The sequence below is a fragment of the Rhipicephalus microplus genome, chromosome 6 (assembly GCF_043290135.1).
Source record: "Rhipicephalus microplus isolate Deutch F79 chromosome 6, USDA_Rmic, whole genome shotgun sequence".
Classification (NCBI taxonomy): Eukaryota; Metazoa; Arthropoda; class Arachnida; order Ixodida; family Ixodidae; genus Rhipicephalus; species Rhipicephalus microplus.
The window spans coordinates 201,438,304-201,457,601 of NC_134705.1; the positions used below are offsets into that span (position 1 = coordinate 201,438,304).

General features: G+C 47.3%; 1 protein-coding gene across 1 annotated transcript; it reads left to right on the forward strand.

Moving 5' to 3' along the window:
- Nucleotides 1-1,682: 1,682 nt before the first annotated feature.
- On the forward strand, nt 1,683-17,386 carry LOC119168224 (uncharacterized). Its single transcript, XM_037419629.2, has 4 exons — nt 1,683-1,818; nt 12,884-13,028; nt 14,676-14,942; nt 16,155-17,386. The coding sequence occupies exons 2-4, from the start codon at nt 12,886-12,888 to the stop codon at nt 16,315-16,317; spliced, it is 573 nt and encodes a 190-aa protein (XP_037275526.2). The 5' UTR covers nt 1,683-1,818; nt 12,884-12,885; the 3' UTR covers nt 16,318-17,386.
- The last annotated feature ends 1,912 nt before the right edge of the window (nt 17,387-19,298 follow it).

Consider the following 19,298-nt stretch of genomic DNA (forward strand, 5'->3'; position numbering starts at 1 on the left):
AATTGGCGCTTAATGTAATCGGGAAAAAGGAATTCCAAATCTTGAAGAAGAAAAATTATTTAATCAGACATTTAGGGAATATTAAAATGGACAATCATATGGTTATCTACAAATCAGGTAAAGAACTATTTATTGGAATGAATAAATAAATTAAAATACCAAAGAACTAGAATTTCATTAGTAAGAAATCTAACAAGCAAACCTTCTTGAGTCTAAGAAATTCGCAAACTATTATGCAGACGCTGCTGTTGCTGTGGCCCAGAGAAGAAGCACCAAGGGAGAGGATATTTCCAGAGTTACGAGTAATGCTCAATCTTCTAAATATAGTTTCTAAGTGTTTCTTCCTATGGCTTGTAAAACGTCGCAAATAAGCAAAAAATGATTGATGTTTTGTGGAGCTTGGCAGTAAAAGCAAAGGGAGAATAGTACCTGACAAGACCTGTATAAATATAAAAATTAAGAGCCGGAATCCGGCATCGAAATTTTGTGGTGCGCACTTCCAATTTGCGAGAGGGGCACCATTTATATTCCAAGCAAAGGAAAGATGACCGTTTTCTGGAACCGGTAATCTCATTTTCGTGGAATCCTGAAGTAAAGAATATTCACGAAATCAAGATTCACTGACAAAACTGGTATCAGGTACAATCATCTAAAAACTTTGGGTACAATGGGCATCACAGGACCATCCAGGGACCACCACGCGAGAGTGTCAGCCATTCCATTTATAAATATGCCTCGGTGACCTGGCATTCACACCAACCGCACTGTACTCAAGTGTTTATGGATTAAAGAAGCGAAAACAGTCCAAGGGGAAGACTCGAGAGAAGAAGCTGAGATTATGGATCTACACACGGAAAGCGAATCACCTTACTGCTAATAAGTTTTCTCTGACTTCCTTCCCTACTCTGTCTGTTTTTTTTTTTGTCTCTTAATTGTATCTGTAAAGATATTTGTCAGTCTCTTTCTTTCTGCATTTACTATATTTATTTCTAAAATTTCTCGTTCTTTCTATTTTTTTCCTGACTTCCTTTCTCCCTCTTGCTTTATTTATCGCTTTTTCTTTCTGCCATGTTGTCCGTTATTTTTAGCTCTTGTTGTCATGTTTATTTTTTGTCTCTTTTTCTCTTCGCGTTTCTTTCTTTCTCGACTACTTCACTTTCCATTCAGTCTTTTTGTTTCTCTGTTTATTGCCATCTCTCTTTCTCTCCCCTATACGAGTTATTGCATCCTACGCCGGACAAATGGGCGCAGTGGGATAGCATGCACCGGGTGCACGCGTTCGGATAGGGTTCGGAAAACGAAGACGAAAGAGAGCACAGAGCGCTTCATTTAGTGTTGCACGCGCTTTCTCAGAAAGGCTACTCATGATATGATAGCGTTTGTGTACGCGTGACGACTTGACGACAATGCGAAAACGGGTGCCATCCCGGTGGTAGTCGAGCCGATGCAGTCGTACCAATCTTTTTTTTTTTTTTTTCGGTTTCAAACGAGCGAAGGCGCTTCACTGCGTAGCGTGTTTGGGGAAGGTGAAAAAGAAGGAGAGAGAGAGAGCTAGCATGGTAGAAAGAGCGCCGGCACACCTCCCCCCACCGTTATAAAACCGGCGGCAATGGAACTCAACAACTGCAGCTGCCGTCTATCTTCTTTTTTCTTTTTCTCACCGAAATTTCACGAGCCCTCCTGGATGCCACCACGCACTGCTTTTCTCAAGTTCACCGCGAGAAGGCGTCCAGTGCCGGGGAGAGGGATAATGGAGCCACTCGCTCCTGCGTCGCCACTACGGCTGCTGGCTCCGTCTCGACGGGCGCCGCTGCTAAGGTGAGTGGGACCACGTGTTGTCAGGTTGCAGACCTTTTCTCTGTTTATGTTGCAAGCGAACTTCATTAATGACGCGAGTACAGCTCATGTCTTCGTTCGCCTAGAGACGAACGTTTCTTATTGACTAGTGTCAAAATCGACAGTTTAATTGCATGCACATTACACCGGGCTCGGTGGTCCAGTGGCTATGGAGCTCGGCTGCTGACCCACAGGTCGCGGGATCGAATCCCGGCCGCGGCGGTCACTGTGGTTCTACGCTCCCTCGTGGTGTCGTTCCTCGGTGAATAATTCACGGAGTTCATTGGTGGGAAGGGAAGAGGGTGACGCATATTTACAGCAGCTCAGCGCCTAGAAATGTTAAGGAGTCGCTTTTTTGCTTGGAGCCGTCGAGACAGCAGTGAGGAAGTTAAAAGTAAAGATAGGCTTACTTCATTACATGTCGGTAGCGGGTGCCTCTTTCAGCGGGGCAAAGCCCGGCTCATAGTGGTACTGACACGGTTTAAACACATCGCAAAAGGGACATCTCTTATTTATTTTGTGTGCAGTGTCAACACACTCTGGAATCGGAAAGCACGCATAAAATATTTTAGTTTTTGCCGCTGAGCGCTGCAAGCCAGCTCAACTGCAATGTCACAAGTGTTCACTTGGTTTGCGAAATGTGCGTCCTGCATGCAGCCGCCAAACTTATTGTCAGGGTCGCCGAACGACATTCACTCGTCGTCGCACAACACGTGATTTGCCATCCGTACGTCGCCAGCTGCCTGTGACGTCACACCGCTATGACACGTCACTAGTGTCACTGAGAAGCCACGCGCCGAATATTCCATGCGCAAATCTCCAAGCTGGCTTTCCTGCGAAGTTGTTTTCCAGCCAAGAAGGTCTCCTTCCCAGACTGCGTTTCTCACCCATTGTGTTTTTGCCTTCCCCCACTCCCTTCTTTAGGAACCACAGGTGTCTCGCCCCCCACGCGATGTGAGGGTTCTTTCGAGGTGGGACAACCTCATTGTTGGGGGAAAAAGTCGTTTTGCCGCACTCGCGTGCCTTCACTGGAATGGGAGTGGTAAAAGCACAGTGAGCAAGCAAAGCAGTCTGGGCACGAGCGTTTTTCTTTTTTTTTTTTCCTTTTGGTTGGAAAACAACCTTGCAGTACAGTGTACTAGTACTTGCAGAAAAGCCACCTTGCAGATTTCTGCAAATGGTTAATACTCGTCTGAGGTTTCTCGACATCAGTACTCTTATTTAAAGCAACAATCCAGTTTCTTTTTTTAATTTCGTGGCAGTATTTCATTAAAGCTGCTAGCGAAAATATTGTTCACTTCATTTGTCCAATAATGTAACCGTCTCAACTCGACGCCCCGAAGAGGAAGAACGAAAGGGCGAGATGAACCCGTGAGCTCTCGCAAAACACTGCACCACGAAGTACCAGACCGACTTCTCAATGGAGCCGATCGTCATCTTCGAAACGAAAGTGACAGTGCGAAATCACGGAAGTCATCCAAGACGCATGGTGACTGACCCCTCCAGACATGGACCGAGAAAGGAACGAGCGTGTCTCTGGCTTGCTTCAGTTCAGTTACAAAGATTATCCGCTTTTCCAGGAACATTTCGGAAGAATTTTCTTCGCAGCGCACTTGCACATATTTGTCGCACGCTGCAATTGATTCCACTCTTCTCTCGTGCCAACGAAAGTGCTAGAAGCTTTCCAGAGAGGGATGGCATGGGGGAAGACGGTATGTCACGTGCCTTGTGACCCTAAGAACTTGCTTTTTTCGCGCGCGGACAGGTCGCGGCCTACCGCGGCTGCCCCGGCACCTCCCTCGCGGGCCATGCTCAAATCAACCAGTGGCGTGATACGTGACGGAATGGCTTTTGAGTATATAACTTGATTTGTAGAGAGAAGGGAATGCAATATTTAGCTCGTTTTGAGAATTTAACGTAAATTCCAGGCCACGTGCTGCGCTATAATATTTGGCTCGCGTGTTCTCGGAAGCCGCGACTACCGATCGGCAGCGTTTTCCGATCATGCTCAAAAAGGTAAGAGATCAACTCCTCAGTACTTTTCTCAGTAAGTACTTTTCGTCAGGAACATCGATCTTTTATTTTATAATTAGCCCATGTCTGCGTTTTCTTGTGTCTCGCATCACGACGGAAGACAAAGTCCTAAGAAGCATCGCCCCTAACACGCTATGCTCGTTCCATGGGCCGGAGAGAACACTTTTTAAATACCAGTCGGTTGGTTGGCGCCCATTGGGTAGAGTAGTGCATACTAGCGCAGGTAGGCGCTGTCACACGGCACGAGTGATGTCATTCGCACACATTCGGCGAAGCAAATGAGACTGCCATAATTCAATATAAAAACGTTATCGACGTCACGCTGGCGTGCAAAGTATAACATCTTTTGCGAATTTTGTGACGAATTAAACACCTTTTTTCTAAATGGCCAATTTTCACGCATTTTCGGCCTTGCAATGAGTGCTATTTGTAAGGTGCTCCGCCGAATCACGATGATAGCATTCCTGCTTTTTGCAGGATCAGTGACATTTCAACATTTTTCTATCTCATTTGAATTATCTTTAACACGATGAACTTCTGACTCTTTACGGTAGATTTATCTGACGTCACTTGTTGCCAGATCATGCCCTTAGCAAACTTCTCAGTGCGGTGATGTAATACGCGACGCTTTCACCTGGTGTTTATGTACTACGTCGACGAAAACCGGTGACTTTCCAGCATGGCGAAGATGTGGTCGAACTCAGTCGGAATAGAAGACGCCAACGACAGTTGCCGTCGAGAGTTTGACAGGTGCGAGCCCAGGCAGCAACCGTCCATTGCTCACCCGGCGTCCAACTGCGCTCGAACAACGCTTTTGCTCACGGGGACCATCGGCTGGCCACCAGTTTCGGCGAACTCTAGTCCCCCCGCCACTTCACAAACACCATTGCGCTATGCTTCCTAGAAAACAGGTCCTTCTTCGATTGTGCTGTCCTTCTCCGATTGTGCCTTCGACGAACTGTCAATACCCCGACCGCGCCTGTGGTAATCTGACTTTTCGAGTGTCATGCAGTGTTCTGCCTGCTTCACGACGATCCGTCAACGACCCACTTGCGTAGGAGGGCGTCCTAAATGTGGTGGACAATGTAGACCACACCCGAAGCCCCTTGGAGGGGAGCCGTGCCAGCCGCTTCTGTCGAGCTGGCAGCCGTTGTGCGGTGAAACCTGCTGTAAATGTTATCGTCTTCCTAAACGTTTGCCTCCTGTCTGTCTTCGGCTACGTCGGTTATCTGCTGGAAAGCAACTTCCTGACAACAGGCAACCAAATGCGCGTGGGTTGTCTATGGCGAATTCCATTGAGAGAACAGGAGTAGAGGGGCAGGGCCACTCGATCTGCCACTGAAATGCGGCACGCTCCCGGAGAGCAGTTGATCGAAACATTCCAATTCCCGGCGTATTCTCTGCGGGGCAGCAGCAAAATATGCGTGAAATCGGATAGTCACTTGTTCTTTATTATCCTTAAACACAGTATGTTTGTGCAACAACGCATTCGGCAGATGTCCAGCTGTCAATGCGTTGCCACCCGTAAAAAACTGCGGTTTTAAACTATACATGGTTGCTTGTAAACACTGTAGTTGCTACCATTGCCACCGCACTCGTCTGCTGAAAAAAAAAAAACAATCGGAGACTGCCGTTCCAAAGCCACGTTACTCGTCGTACCGCGCCTGCTCCGATTTTCAGGCGAGAGCACTATACAAACTGCTTCTGGCTGCTTTCGGCGCCCCCCCTCTCCCCAATTTTTTTGTTTACCATGGCATAAATGAGACTGCCCGGCCCTTACTTCAAATCAAGGAGCCCCTCCCCTCTTATAGAAACTGATGTATACGCTACTGTGATAATGGTGATAGCCTTGTGCATAATGAGATTAATTCATTATTATTATTCTGCATTTACGCATTTATTTTTTTTAGTGCGGTTTCTGGAAAAGGCGTCTTTTCCATAATACCACAGTCTCAGCAGGCGACGCATTTCAGCTTTACCTTCCGTTACGCCGTTTCTCACTGCAACTTTCACGGCCGCCTATCTGTGGGCAACCGGTTTCTTCTCTCCCAGCCAAACTTCCTGTCCGCGGGTCACTGGGTTGAAAGGTGGCTCCTCCGCTCACCCGGTCCGGCAACTTCTTTCGTACCTTCTTCCAAGCGTCACTCATGCTCGCTCGGTCAGTGACATGTAGTCACTGTCATATTCGCGTTATTCGTCTGTTTTTCCCCTTCTTTGGGGCTTCTTCACATCATAAGCTTTTGGAGCAAGGAGCTGGACAAACATATTTACTCTTAAGTATACTGTCGTATGCTTTGATCGCATGCTATTGTCGTTTCCGCTTGGCGCAACGCTTCATGTGTAGCATATTGAGCGCGCGCTTTGGCCAAAGTGAAGTTTTCTTCCTCTTGTTCTTCGAGTACCTTGATAACGAGTGCGTGTCATCAGTGAGAAGGAAGAAAAAAAGCTAGTGCGCTTCGCGTAGCACTGGCGAAACCACGTATACAAATAGAAAAAAAAGAGGAAGTAACTGAAGCGCGAAAGAGAAAGAAAATAAAAAAGAAAATATGAAAAAATAGAAACAGCAAGAAGAAGAAAGAAATGGACAAACAGAGAGGAAATAGAAATAAAGAGAGAGAACGGGAGAAGAGAAAAAGAAAGTAGGAGAAAAAAAGGGGGAAAACCAAAAAAAAAAAACCTCAATTGCTCTAAAATGTAATAAGATTTTGCAAGACCACTCAGTTCTTGACCAATCCCCCAGAGTGGACATGAGCCGCAAAAGAAGGTGAACAAGAAACAAAGAAGGTCACCCAGCTCCGCACCTCCTCCAGACTTGTGCAAAGCTGCCTTATGGCGCATTCGGTTGGCTGCTCTGGTCCTCTAGCTAGATGCCGAGGCAGCTCGCAATTGGAGCACGAGAGGAAGCGTACCAGCAGCCCACCAAGCTGCCGCGTACGCATTTCTGCGCCGCGTCAACAATTGGGTGCCGATTTGTTCAGTGTACGCACATATCTGACATGTCTGGATGTATGTTAAGCCTTCTGAGTTCAGCGCATAAATCTGGCGATGGTCCTCGTCCAAGCTGCTCGAGCCAAATCCCAAGGCTGCCTGCGAGCTGTTGTAACGACAGAATTGATGTTTCGTCCGCCTTCGCTAACCGCCTCGTTGTTGACAAGGTGTATTTATGGCTTCGTAGATGTATACCCCTTCCGAAATGCTCGCTCGCGCTTCTCACCTCGTTCACCTGCCGGCAGCCACGTGATTGGCCTGCTTGTATCTTAAGTGATCCGTCCTCCCGGTCAAATCGCGCCACGCCAGGGGAACAGGAACTCATAACAAGCATTTTTATATCATTTTTATATGTTTCACATAAAACATCTAACCCTCCCCAAAAAAGGATTGTATTCAGTATGCTCATTTAACGAGTGTTATTTGTACAAATGTACCGGACCTTAGCAATGTTATAGTGGCTTGTAACGTGGGATGGCTTGTGACTCTGTGGCACATGGTGACGTCATTTTTCTCAATGCGGCATATAATACACAATATCAGAATCAATCATCTGTGCCAGTCGCAAAGAAAACATCGCTGAACTTTCAAGGAATTTGCAGTAATCAGCATTTTCCGGGTCCGGACATCTCCTCCCGTGGAGATCGTCGACATCGAAACTGGCGGTCCTTGGCCTCTGAAATTGCCCGCCGCGCGCCAGTATAGGCAATCGCGATGGCCTGCATTGGAGCTTTTCTTTTTTTGGGGGTGGTGGGTGGGGGGATTAGCACGTTTGTGACACCAGATATGAACTTCTAGAGAGTTAGTTGGCTGTTGGGCGAGTCAGTGCTTTGACATAGAAACCATCGGGGGGCGCAACTAAACACAACACACTATACGTAACGGTTCTCGTCTGCTTCTTCCTGTGTGTTGTGTGTTAGATGCGGCCTCACGATGGTTTCTATGTGACACCACATGTTTCTTGGTCCACTCCTGCCGTGAATTCTGTCGTCTCGTTTGGGTCACCAACACTTATGTGGCGTGCCTCATCGACGCCGGGTCCCAGGCACTGACGACCGACAGAGAAAAGGCCTATTCTGACGACGCGTTGAGGAAAGGCTTTATGACTTAGTCACGGAAAAATATTCGTGCATAAACATTTCTCGTTCACTTCAGCTTGTATAATTACCATACAAATTTGTGGCCGTTTATGTGAGCTGGCTCAAGAGGTCAATAACCAAAAACGTAGCTGCTGTTGGGAGAGAAAGAAGCAAAACTTGTCTTAAAAACAAAGTTGATAAGCCTTATCAACTTTGTAGCAACTATTTTGTAAAATCACCCATATTTAGACATTTTTCAAAAATAGTTTTTTCTTTGCTCTAAAAGTTCCAAACAATATCATTCCATTCTCTGTTGTGTATATATTTAGTACACAAGATGTATTCTTTGTAACGGTAATATTTCTGTGTTACATTATGATGAACTATCGAGAACGAGTGATGATGAAATCAGTTCCTCCGTGTTGAATATGTTCGATATAGCATCCAGAAGCCCGAAGGGAACCGAGTTTCCTTCGGGTATGCTATATGCATGAAATATGAAATACTCAATTCGAAAATAACATTTTTTAGGATTGGTGTCGATCTCTTGTGGAATTACCGTTCGCGACACTAACCAAGGAATGGCATATCGGGCCCATTCTAAAATTTTTTCGTCATGGCATACATAGCGCGAAACGGCCGTTTGTCTGCCCGGTCCACGCTTCAGCTCAAAGAGGTGCCCCCCTTAAAAAATTACGCCTAAGGCCCTGCTTTGCGTCGTGTTGTTGCCTGTAACTGTTGTTGGCCGTAATGTTCGTGTGACAGCGGTATTGTTGGGCTTTGATTGAAACAGCGGATAACGAGAAACCGTGCCAACCAAGATAGCGAGAAAAAATAAAGCTTTTTTTTCTTCTTCTTCACGACGAAAAAATCGACGTTTCGCGCCTGACTTGCACTCTCTTTAAAGATTTTCGTCCTGCCAGGGGGTGAGCCCTATTGTCCACGATGTGCAAGATTTCGTTTAAACAGGCTCCATTGATAATGCACCTGTAGACCGGTTAACTTACGGGCTGTCTTCTGGATGGGCCAGGATTCCACAAAAGGCCGATGCCGAACTTGGCCGATTTGATGCGGTAGTCATTCACCCCGCTGTTCTAGGAGAGTTTACTCCTTTTTCACTCTAACTCGATATTATATATGTTTCCGCAGGCTCTTGAAGTTATTTTTGAACATATTTTAACACAGCGCACGATTACGCGGACACAAGAGAAAAAGGGACAAACCGCCGCGCTCTTTGCTTCCCCCGAGTACAGGCTCTGAAGTGATTCTTAAAAAGAGAAAAGAAGAGAAAAGTGAGCCCCGTTATTGTCTGCTTCAGTGAGCGACACCGCCACAGTAGCTCACGAGGGATGGAGAGGGATAAAAAAGGATAGGAGTAAAGATGTAGGAAAGCCGAAGAAGGAGAAGAGAGGAAGAGACGTGAGGTGGTAAGCCAGAGCGAGAGACGACAAAATGAGGAGATAGAAGAGATAGGAAAGATGAAGCACGGTCACTGGAGTCCGAGGACGGGGCGCACCTGCGAGAGCTCCTTTCGGCGTCCTTGGATCCAAAGGGCACATTATCAGGCCTCAGACGCACCAGCGAACAGGTGAGCCGCATGATACGGCGAGTTTCTACCAAGCGCGGCGGCCTCCGCGGGTCCCAGTCCCTCCGATTGGCCCACGCGTTTGTGACCAGTCGCGTCCTCTACGCCTTGCCTTACCTTCGCCTGCGTCGTCGACACGAGCACCAGCTGGACGTCCTTCTTCGTTCAGTATACAAACGCGCTCTGGACCTACCTATTGCAACTTCCAACAGCCGATTCACGGCTCTGGGGGTACACAACACCTTTGCAGAGATGCGCGAAGCTCATCGCGTTAACCAAATCAATCGACTGTCGCAGACGCCTTCAGGGCGCCGTCTTCTACACAGACTTGGCCTTAACCCGATATCTGACCAAGACCCTCTGCAGCCGATACCAGAGCTCTGGCGTCAAAAGCTATGGGTGGAACCTCTACCCCGTAATATGAACCCTGACCTCCATCCTGGCCGTAGACTAGCACGCGCCGCGGCCCTTCATACGCGACACTCCGATCGTCCTGGTGTTTTCTACGTGGACGTCTCGGGTCCCTCCCCCTCGGGTCACTTCACGGCTGCCGTGATTACAGAGGGCAAACACGTAGATGGCCTCTCCTTTCGAGCAGACACAGTAACGCACGCTGAAGAGGTTGCCATAGCTTTGGCCGCCTCTCACCCTGCCTCACGCACCATCCTGACGGACTCGCGCTCGGCCTGTTCTCAGTACCTTCAGGGTTCCATTGCTCCGCTGGCGGCTAGCCTACTACAGGCAGCCTCTTGGCGCTTTAACCCTCATCCCATTCGTATAGTGTGGACCCCAGGCCACTCAGGCCTGCCCGGCAACGAGGCGGCAAATGCCGCTGCCCGCGCTTCTCCTGTCCGGGCCGTTGCCCCTCCATGTCCCGAGACGGAATCTGGCAATACCAACCTGACGCGCTTTCGCGAAATTTTGGCTTATTACCGGGCTTCGCGCCGCCTCTACCCGGACCCCGCACGCGGTTTGGAGAAAGCGGACGAACGACTGCTACGCCGCCTGCAGACGAACACTTTTATCAGTCCGGCGGTCGCCAGGCACTTTTTGCCGGAAATCAATGGCACCTGCTCGACCTGTCATGTGCTCGCCGACACATATCACGTCGTAGCATCGTGCCCAGTTAATCCCGTCCCTTTCTCATCCCCTTTTCCTATCCCAACTAGAGAGGCTTGGGAGGAGCACCTGCTCGGCTGCTCTACCTTGGCTGCACAACGCTCCTTGGTGGAGCGCGCACGGGCAGCTTCCAGCTCCACTGGCGTCCCGGAATAGGGTCTTGCCACTCTAGCACGCCGATGGGCCACGTCGGCACTCTCTAGTAAACTTTTTCTGAAATAAATGTTTTTTACCACCACCACCTTTCGGCGTCGGTGGATGGCGTAGAGCAAGTCCAGTAGGTTAGAGCTGCACTGTCGTCGGAGGTGGAAGGTCGTCGGCGGCAGGAGGTGACGTAGGGCGAGCCCAGTCGGCCAGAGCCACGCTGACGCCGGAGGTCGCAAGCGCGCGGAGCGCGCGAGCGCGCGACCGGTCAGCCCGAAATCCAGCAAGCGACTCGAGTACAGGCTCTGCGCCGTGCTCCCTACCGGGCTGCAGAAATTAGGTGTCTTCTTCCTCTTATAACCACCACCAACCAATGTACGAAGCGTGACAATTAGCACGCGGTATGGAGTAAACCAGTCCATGCGCGTTCTCTTCGGCCAGCCTGTCTATTGGGCACGGAAAGGCGCAGAAGCCAGCAATCCACTTTAATGCCACAATCCAATTTAATTAAAAGGATGTTTCTAATGGTGGATTTCGCGCCTTTCTTCTAGCTTTGTGTGGCGATGGTTCAAAACTACCTCCACGGAGTCAAGGCGTTTCAGGAATTTCTATCGGCAATTTGTACCCAAAAAGAAAGAAAAAGCACTTCAACCCTCGCAATTCATGTCATAGCCTGCAGGCGCAAAACAATTCATCGGGGTCTGGGAAAATGGCACGTACAAGATGAAAACGTAACGAGCAACGTGACACAACACGTTACCGAAAAATTGTAAAGTAAGTACGTTACTAAGTTACCGAGAAAAATGAAACACTTTACATACATACATACATACATACATACATACATACATACATACATACATACATACATACATACATACATACATACATACATACATACATACATACATACATACATGTGTGTATGTATAGGCTTCACCACGGTGGTCTAGTGGCTAAGGTACTCGGCTGCTGATCCGCAGGTCGCGGGATCAAATCCCGGCTGTGGCGGCTGCATTTCCGATGGAGGCGGAAATGTTGTAGGCCCGTGTACTCAGATTTGGGTGCACGTTAAAGAACCCCAGGTGGTCGAAATTTCCGGAGCCCTCCACTACGGCGTCTCTCATAATCATATGGTGGTTTTGGGACGTTAAACCCCACAAATCAATCAAATCAATCATGTGTGTATGTATGTATGTGCTTGTGTATTGTTGTTGCTGAGTGAGTGCATCACTACGTCATGGCATTTGTGATCAGTTCAAATACACATTAGAATAATACCATGAAAGAAAAAAAAATGTTCGAATCGTAATTATTGCAGTGCCTGGCACCTAACCGGTTCGTTAACTCAGAGGTTTCTGGTTCGACTACCGAATAAAAAAATAAACTATTTTTTTTGTCATCTGTATTTTACCGACCTAATTTCCATGACGAATGTACATCACTGAAATTTTGGTGGAACCCGGCATAAAACATTTCCATGTTGAAAAGCGTCGTTATACAGAGTCAAGATATCATGAACCTGAATTCAGCGAGATTAGGGAAACTATGTTGCCTGGAAGGTTATTTCCATAGTGCGGTGGCGTGCTGTAATAGAAAATGTCTGCGGCCGAATGTGCGCCTGAAGAAATTTGAAGCGAGATTTACAGCATCAACTGAACGACAGGATTCAAGCTAGTGAGCGAAATATCGAGAATATATATTAGTGCAAACCCTTGAATTCATAAACCTTTTTGTTCTTAATTGATGTTGGTGGCTAATAATTTACTTTAATTATTTGTAAATTATTTGGGTTTAACGTCCCAAAATTACGATCTGATTATGAGAGACACCGTAGGGGAAGGCTTTGGAAATTCCGTCTATCTTGGGTTCTTTAACTTCCACCTAAATATAAACATTTTCGCCTATATCGAAAATGCGGCTGCCGTGACCTTGGGGTCGGCATTGCACCACCGTAATCACTAGGCCATTGTGGCGGGTGCTAATAATCAATAATAAATTAATAACGCTCCCAGTAGAGCACTATGTTGGCGTTGAAGTTTTGTTACAGCACTTGGAATGTAATACGAATGGGGTGTTGACTTTCGTACCCTCGCAGCCATGGCCTACCACCTTGTCCTCCTGGCTCTATTCGCGTGCACCGTGCTGGCTCACAATCCTGCAGACGGCAGCCGCGACCACGTTTTCAATGAAATCGCTCCGAGCAACGCAACCGGCCGTGCGCTGCACTCTTCGTATTACAGGTGAGCTGGCACTTCGTAATGCGATAGCACTGCAGTGAGAGTTCGTCAGCACCGGAAAAAATGACCGAACTAACCGAAATGCTTAAATGTCGGAAGTATCAACAAAAGAACAAGCAAATATCTGTTGCATCAAAAGCGTGAACTTGTTAGCTTCATCATCTTCAACCAGGAAACGGCACGGTAAAAACGAAGGCGAGCCAAGGAACGAGCAACACTGACAACAAAATTTCATGTCTCGCCGAACTTGTCATTGCTCATCAGCTTACGCTACGCGTATGCAGCATCATCTGATATTCTTGTTTCTATGTACTTCTTGGTCAAAACGTATTTTGTTTTTGTTACGGGTGTTCCTATACATGTATGTATTTATACGCTTCCCACCAGAATAAATTTCAGTTTGTTGATAGTCAGCGCTTTGTGTGGTGTGTTGCTCACTCCTTGCTTCATCTTAGTTTTTACTGCGTTGTTAAGCTGTTGCGTGAATGCAGTTTCATTTTCTTGAGGAGAACGGACTGCTTGATTGAAGCACAAAATTAATTGATTGAAGTACAAATTGAAGTACAAAAGGAAGACACCTACACACAGCGCACATTAACCTTACTGTGCGCTGTGTCTAGGCGTCTTCTTTTTGTACTTCAATTTTTTTCGCGCACCTCATTTGCTTGATGAATGCGTGAATCCTGCACTCATCTTGCATACTGACTATAAACTGTAACTTTCCTTCTGGTGGAACTGTTCGTGTTACGTCTTTCTCGATCTTTTCAGTCCAGTCTTCGGTGTTTTCTTTTTTTATTGCCCCGCGTTTTTTATGTTCAGAAATTTATCCCAATCTAGAATTCTGAACTTTTCCCCCTGCTTTCACGTGGTCGCGTCATGACTTAATTCTATTATGCTGTGGTCACTGCCTATATCTTCCCACCTATTTATCTACTGTGTGTCCGTTAGGTTTGGGGGGAAAGTGTAAGGTCTGGAGTAGTGTCAACGCAAACACTGCTGCCTCTCATTTTGGGAGCTGGAGGATTAGTTACTGGCTCTTCCGTTGTGCGCCTGTCCAGCTGAGCTTTCTGCCTTTCGGGGTCTCGAATTTATGACCGCGTGCAGCGCGTTGAGCATAAAAGTCTCCTCCAATTAATACCGCATGACTGCCCCTGTCGCGAGGGTCTTCCGAAACAGTGCTCGCACTTTGGGTTGTTTACTCTGCGGTTTACTCTAAACGTTGAGGATAAAGATGTTCTGCTAATATTGTCGAGTATCAGTAACCTTCGTGTGCCGCATGTACTTTTAACGACCGTTCAGTTTTGCTTCACTGAAGTCGTAATCTATTTCTTGCCCTTCGGCAACACCAAAATATTTGTACAAGTTTCTCTCACTCTCTCGTTTGATGAGAATCGGTCAGAGAACATGGAGAGAATTGAAATCCGTTGGAGTTCTAGATGACCAATGACTTTCCAGAAATCGAGAGGGATGATGACCACTTGTCGCTGCAGTAATGAAATAGTTATACAGACCTTCTCTTTCGGAGGAAAGGTCATGTGTTTCAACATCGGTTTACGAAGGAGTCTACTTTTGCATCCTTTACAACGTCGGGCCAAGGTGAGCAACATTGAAGTGTTCCGCTAGATCGTCAGAGGCGTCGTTTTATCACAGGTCTCCGCTGGAGCTGGGCCTGATCGCCAGCGCGGTGTCTGCTCTGCTGCTGCTGCCGCCGTGGGAGAAGAAGAGCAACCGGGCACTGGGGAACGGGCTGGCCGGCCTGAGCGAGTTCGTGATGACGCGCGTGGACAAGGGCCTCGAGAAGTTCCCCAGCATTCCGAGCCTGGACCCGCAGGAGTGCATGAAGCGAAGCGTCTGTGAGGCACACAACCAGCCCAACAAGTACGGACTCCTAGGCCTCGCCCTGCAGCTGCTGTACCCGTGAGTACGGCATCTTCACTTGATGTGCACGCTTGAATTGATGGGAATTTGACGGAGAATGCACCGTCGGGCTAGTTTGTACAGGGCAAATAACACAGGAGTCCATCCGGCTTCTTAGAAAAACATTTTCTTGGGTTTGTTCATTACACCCGAAGGAAAATTATTCAAGCTCAAATTAGCAACACACGGACAGACAAATAGCCGCGTGTGTTGCTTTGCGCTGGAATAATTTTCCTTCGAGTGAAAGAGCATTTTGACCTGGCTTGCATGCAGGTTTTCCGCCACGGTTATTACCTGCAGTGATCGGTGGAAAAACTGAAAGTCGCGGTTTCAGTCACAGCTGCGGCGAGAACACCAGATGGTCGAAATTTCATATACAGTCCTCCATTGTATATGCGCGTCGTGCCTCGTAATTATGTGGTCTATGTTGGAAAGTCTATTATTCTCTAATGTCAGGTGGGCTCATGGGAGTTCAGCAAGAGTGTTAGAAGTGCCAGTAAGCAGCTCGGTGAAATTTTCTGAAACTTGGCATGCTAGGCCTATGGCACCCACAGATGACGATGTACTTCATTTTTACCAATCGGAAACAGGGTGGTACCCAGCAGACCCCGTCAAAATCTATAGCATCACGCAGGTTTGTATGTAGAAATTTTTCGGGGGGGGGGGGGGGCACGAGCCCGGAGTTTTAACTCCTGGCTACGGCCCTGATATCACGGTGTTTGAGTGCGGGAATCTCAAGATGGCGTCTCCTTTTTCTTCTCGCGCGTTTTCTCGCTTACTGAGCGTCGTCTCGCGGTAAGAGTGCTGTTTTCGGGATCGCGAGAGAGAGAGAGTGAGAATTTATTAGAAGGCAGAGAGGTCGGCCTGAGCTAGTTCGCTCTAGCCTGCTACTCTACACAGGGAATAAGAGAAAGGGGAAGGAAAAGGGGGTGAAGGGTGATGATGGGGACAAGAAGAAGTGGTAGCCACTTAGCATAGTACCCTACAGTCTAGTTTCTAGTCCAGTGCTTTTTATAAAGTCTAGAACAGCCTTTCGGTATCGCGAAACTGTGCTTTACTAGCACGCGGAAATTCGTTTGTCTCTGCCGCTTTTATTGTTTTAGGCCTGCATCGATCGACTGTGTTGAACAGTGCGTGACACCGCGATGGTGGTCGACAAGCTGGGTCCCTAAAATGCTACGCGCTTAGCTTTTTTTCGTTTTTTCCCCACAGGCCGTACTCTGCACCGGACGAGCCGACGACAGTGGTGTCCAAGTACCAGCTCGCGGCTCGCTATGGACGCCAGGAGGACGCCGACTGCTCGCGCCAGTACGACGGCTGCATCATTTCTCCGCTCGAGATCATTCAGACGATCGTCGGATACTTCCTGCGATAGTCCAAAGAAATTGGACTTCATGAACCTGGGCCACTTCACGCTCGCAAAGTGTTTCACGCTGCTGCCGAGGAAATCAAACGTCGCTCTCTCTTTTTTTCTTTTTTTTTCCTCGACGCTTACGCGCCCGTTAGTACATTTTTTCTCGGCTGTAGTGGCCTTCAGTCCAGACAAAGTATTTTGATGAAAACAAAGCTTTAAAGAGTAAAGTTTGAATCACATAGGTATTTCACTATGCGTAACTCAACGGGCTCTGACTGCAGTATTTCACGGAATAGATGGCGCCTGCGGGATAGATTACCGTGAACACGCGTATGTCATCTAGCAACTCTCAACAACAAACATAACATGGAAGTTGGTTGTTTATGAACTTTGACGTTCGCTTGCGCAGTACAGAGCCGCACCTCGCGACACTGACAAGGTGGCCGAAAGGCGACCCTCAACTTCCGCAACGTCATAGTCGACATTTTGCCGCTCTGCAGCATGACTGCAAGTGCGCACCCACGGCGAACGCGTGAAAAGTGTGGAAGCCTCAAGTGCATAAACACACTGTAAGTAATCATCTGTCGCGCATAGCGGCAAGGGACGTGTCGTGCTATGACTAAAGGGACGCGGGCAACTTATTGCTTAAAAAAAAAATGCCAGATCGAAAGTTGTTGCGTTAGTTCCCCTCTAAATGCGGCGCCTAGTTGGATCTGGACTCCATTTGACTCGCTAAGCCGGGAAATATCTTCGCACTCACGCGCTGCAAAATATATTAATATACAGAAATGAAAAGACGGCCTCTACGCAAACAGACTTCAATAACAGCTTTCATAAGCAGCCCAGGATACAGTATTATGTGGCATTTAAGGTTATATATCATGGTAATATCCAACATTTGATAGGTGTTAGGCCAATTGTATGAGGTACAAGGAATTCTTTCCTCGCATTAATGAAGCAGCTCTTTTCAGCAGCGTCACGTCGTGTTGTAAGGATGCGACCTTGACTGTGGAACTCGCGGCATGTGTCTGTGCCAATCGATCTCTACTACATCGTGCTGGGATATTTATTAAACGTTTTTTTGCAATAACGTATGTCTCATTCATGCCAACCACGCTTGTACAGACGGTCGCCAACATTGACTGGCACCACAGACGACATAAAAGCGGCACGTCATTGCATTATGGTGCCGGCGCCAGTCTCCAGTTTGATTTTAATTAAATGAAACGTGCTCTGCTAATGTCAAAAATTCTGAGCGGTGACCACCCGTCAGCAACTTAGCATCTGCGTATAGTGTGAATGTGCGGAAACCATTTTTCGTCGACTGAGAAGAAAACTAGAGAAAAGGAGCCGCGTATCCAGGTGAAACGGCATTCGTGGTTGTGAGCTACTTTTATAACTTCGCACGTTATACGGTCATGTCACGAAAAAGCTACGGCCCTCCCGCCCTCCCCTCCGAAATGTGGTTGTAATGTAGTGACAGTGCGAAAACGGTAGGAATTAAGAGACTAAATGGACAGGAAAGAGCGCTGACTGCCAACTGAATTGATTGAAGGTGCCACGATTAGAGGTCACGATGAACCAACTCGCCCAAATTAGGCTCTTGTTGTTCAAAAAGCTTTGCGGACGCCCTTGTTTGTGAATCGTCTAAAGCCCGTGACAAATCTTGCTTCCTACCATTCATGGCACGCTCCGCCCACATCCTGCACTTCGGAGTGCACGCACGGAAGACTTTTGTCGTCAAAACAAACAGTTCTGTACAACCATGCTCCGCTCTACAAGAACAGTCAAACTCCGCGAACGGGCAACTCAACGCAGTTGCCTGCCGTCACTCGAAACCATAGGTCGGCAAATGCAGACTCAGGTCGAGCCGTAAGTCTGTGTTTGAGTGAGTACAGGTGAGTGATATACTGATGAGTGTGAGTTCGAGTTAGTCCGGTTGAAGAACAATTTCGGCGAGTGCTCTCGAGGAACGTTTTGACAAGTCCGAGTGATTCCTAAGGGCAAAATATATTTCATGGGTGAATCTGAATGATGCTCCAGATTTTTTGTCGACTATGATTCCGATCCTTAGCAAGGTGGACGCCGTTCGCGATCAAAATGCGAGCTCAAACGCTGATTTTTTTGCGAACACCATAACGATCTGTACTCTGATGCCACGCGTTTACGCATGCCATCGGTCTATCTCGACGCGATGTAAAGAGCAGAGGTGGAAGCGAAGTGAGTCGGCCACGGCTGGCTCGAGATATCTGGTGATTAGCCTTGCAGAAATGGTATACTTGAAGCATCATCATAACTAGGACCCACGAAGCACAAAACCTCTAAAATACATATCACCTCTAAACATGGTCACAAACAGCTATAGACTTCGTGGTCGAATCAAACTTCTTCGCGAGGAGAAACTCTGTTGGTCGTGTAAAAACTTATCATCGTCATGAGCGCAATAACTCGACCTGCACGCGCTCTTTTCGTCCTCCTCTTCATCTTCTGATTGGTTCTCAGAAGGAGTGTGCAAATTTGCTCGGCTTGGGAGTGGAGAGAAACGAAGACATAAGAATAGAGAAAGACATACCTATAGAAAGAGCAGAGAGAGATATAGACAAAACAAAGAGCAAGACAGAGAGAGAGAGATAGAAAAACAAAGAAGCAAAATGCGAGAGAGCGAGGAAGAGACAGAATTAGATGGTGAAAGAAATAAAAATGAACAATGATAAAAACAAGACAAAAAACAACGAGCGAAAAAGTAAAAATAAACGAAAACAAAAGGAAGGCTGCCCAATTCTGTTTTTCCTTCTGGCTTGGCACCACTTATTTGTGGAAAGTTTCCTCAATTTCTCAGGCATTTTGTCTGAAGTGCGAGCGCACTAAGACCACCTCAATTATTGTTTGGATGTTTTGTTGAGAAGCGTAAAAAATTGCCACAACGGCGTGTTAAAAGAGCGGTGCACCGTCAGTTTTTCTCGTGAATGCCGCAGACAACAAAACCTCAAAATCAATTGATT

Coding starts and splice junctions, on each gene's coding strand:
- LOC119168224 (XM_037419629.2), top strand. CDS start 12,886: ATGGCCTACCACCTTGTCCTCCTGGCTCTATTCGCGTGCACCGTGCTG. Junction 13,029..14,675: donor CTGCACTCTTCGTATTACAG/GTGAGCTGGCAC, acceptor GTTTTATCACAG/GTCTCCGCTGGAGCTGGGCC. Junction 14,943..16,154: donor GCCCTGCAGCTGCTGTACCC/GTGAGTACGGCA, acceptor TTTTCCCCACAG/GCCGTACTCTGCACCGGACG.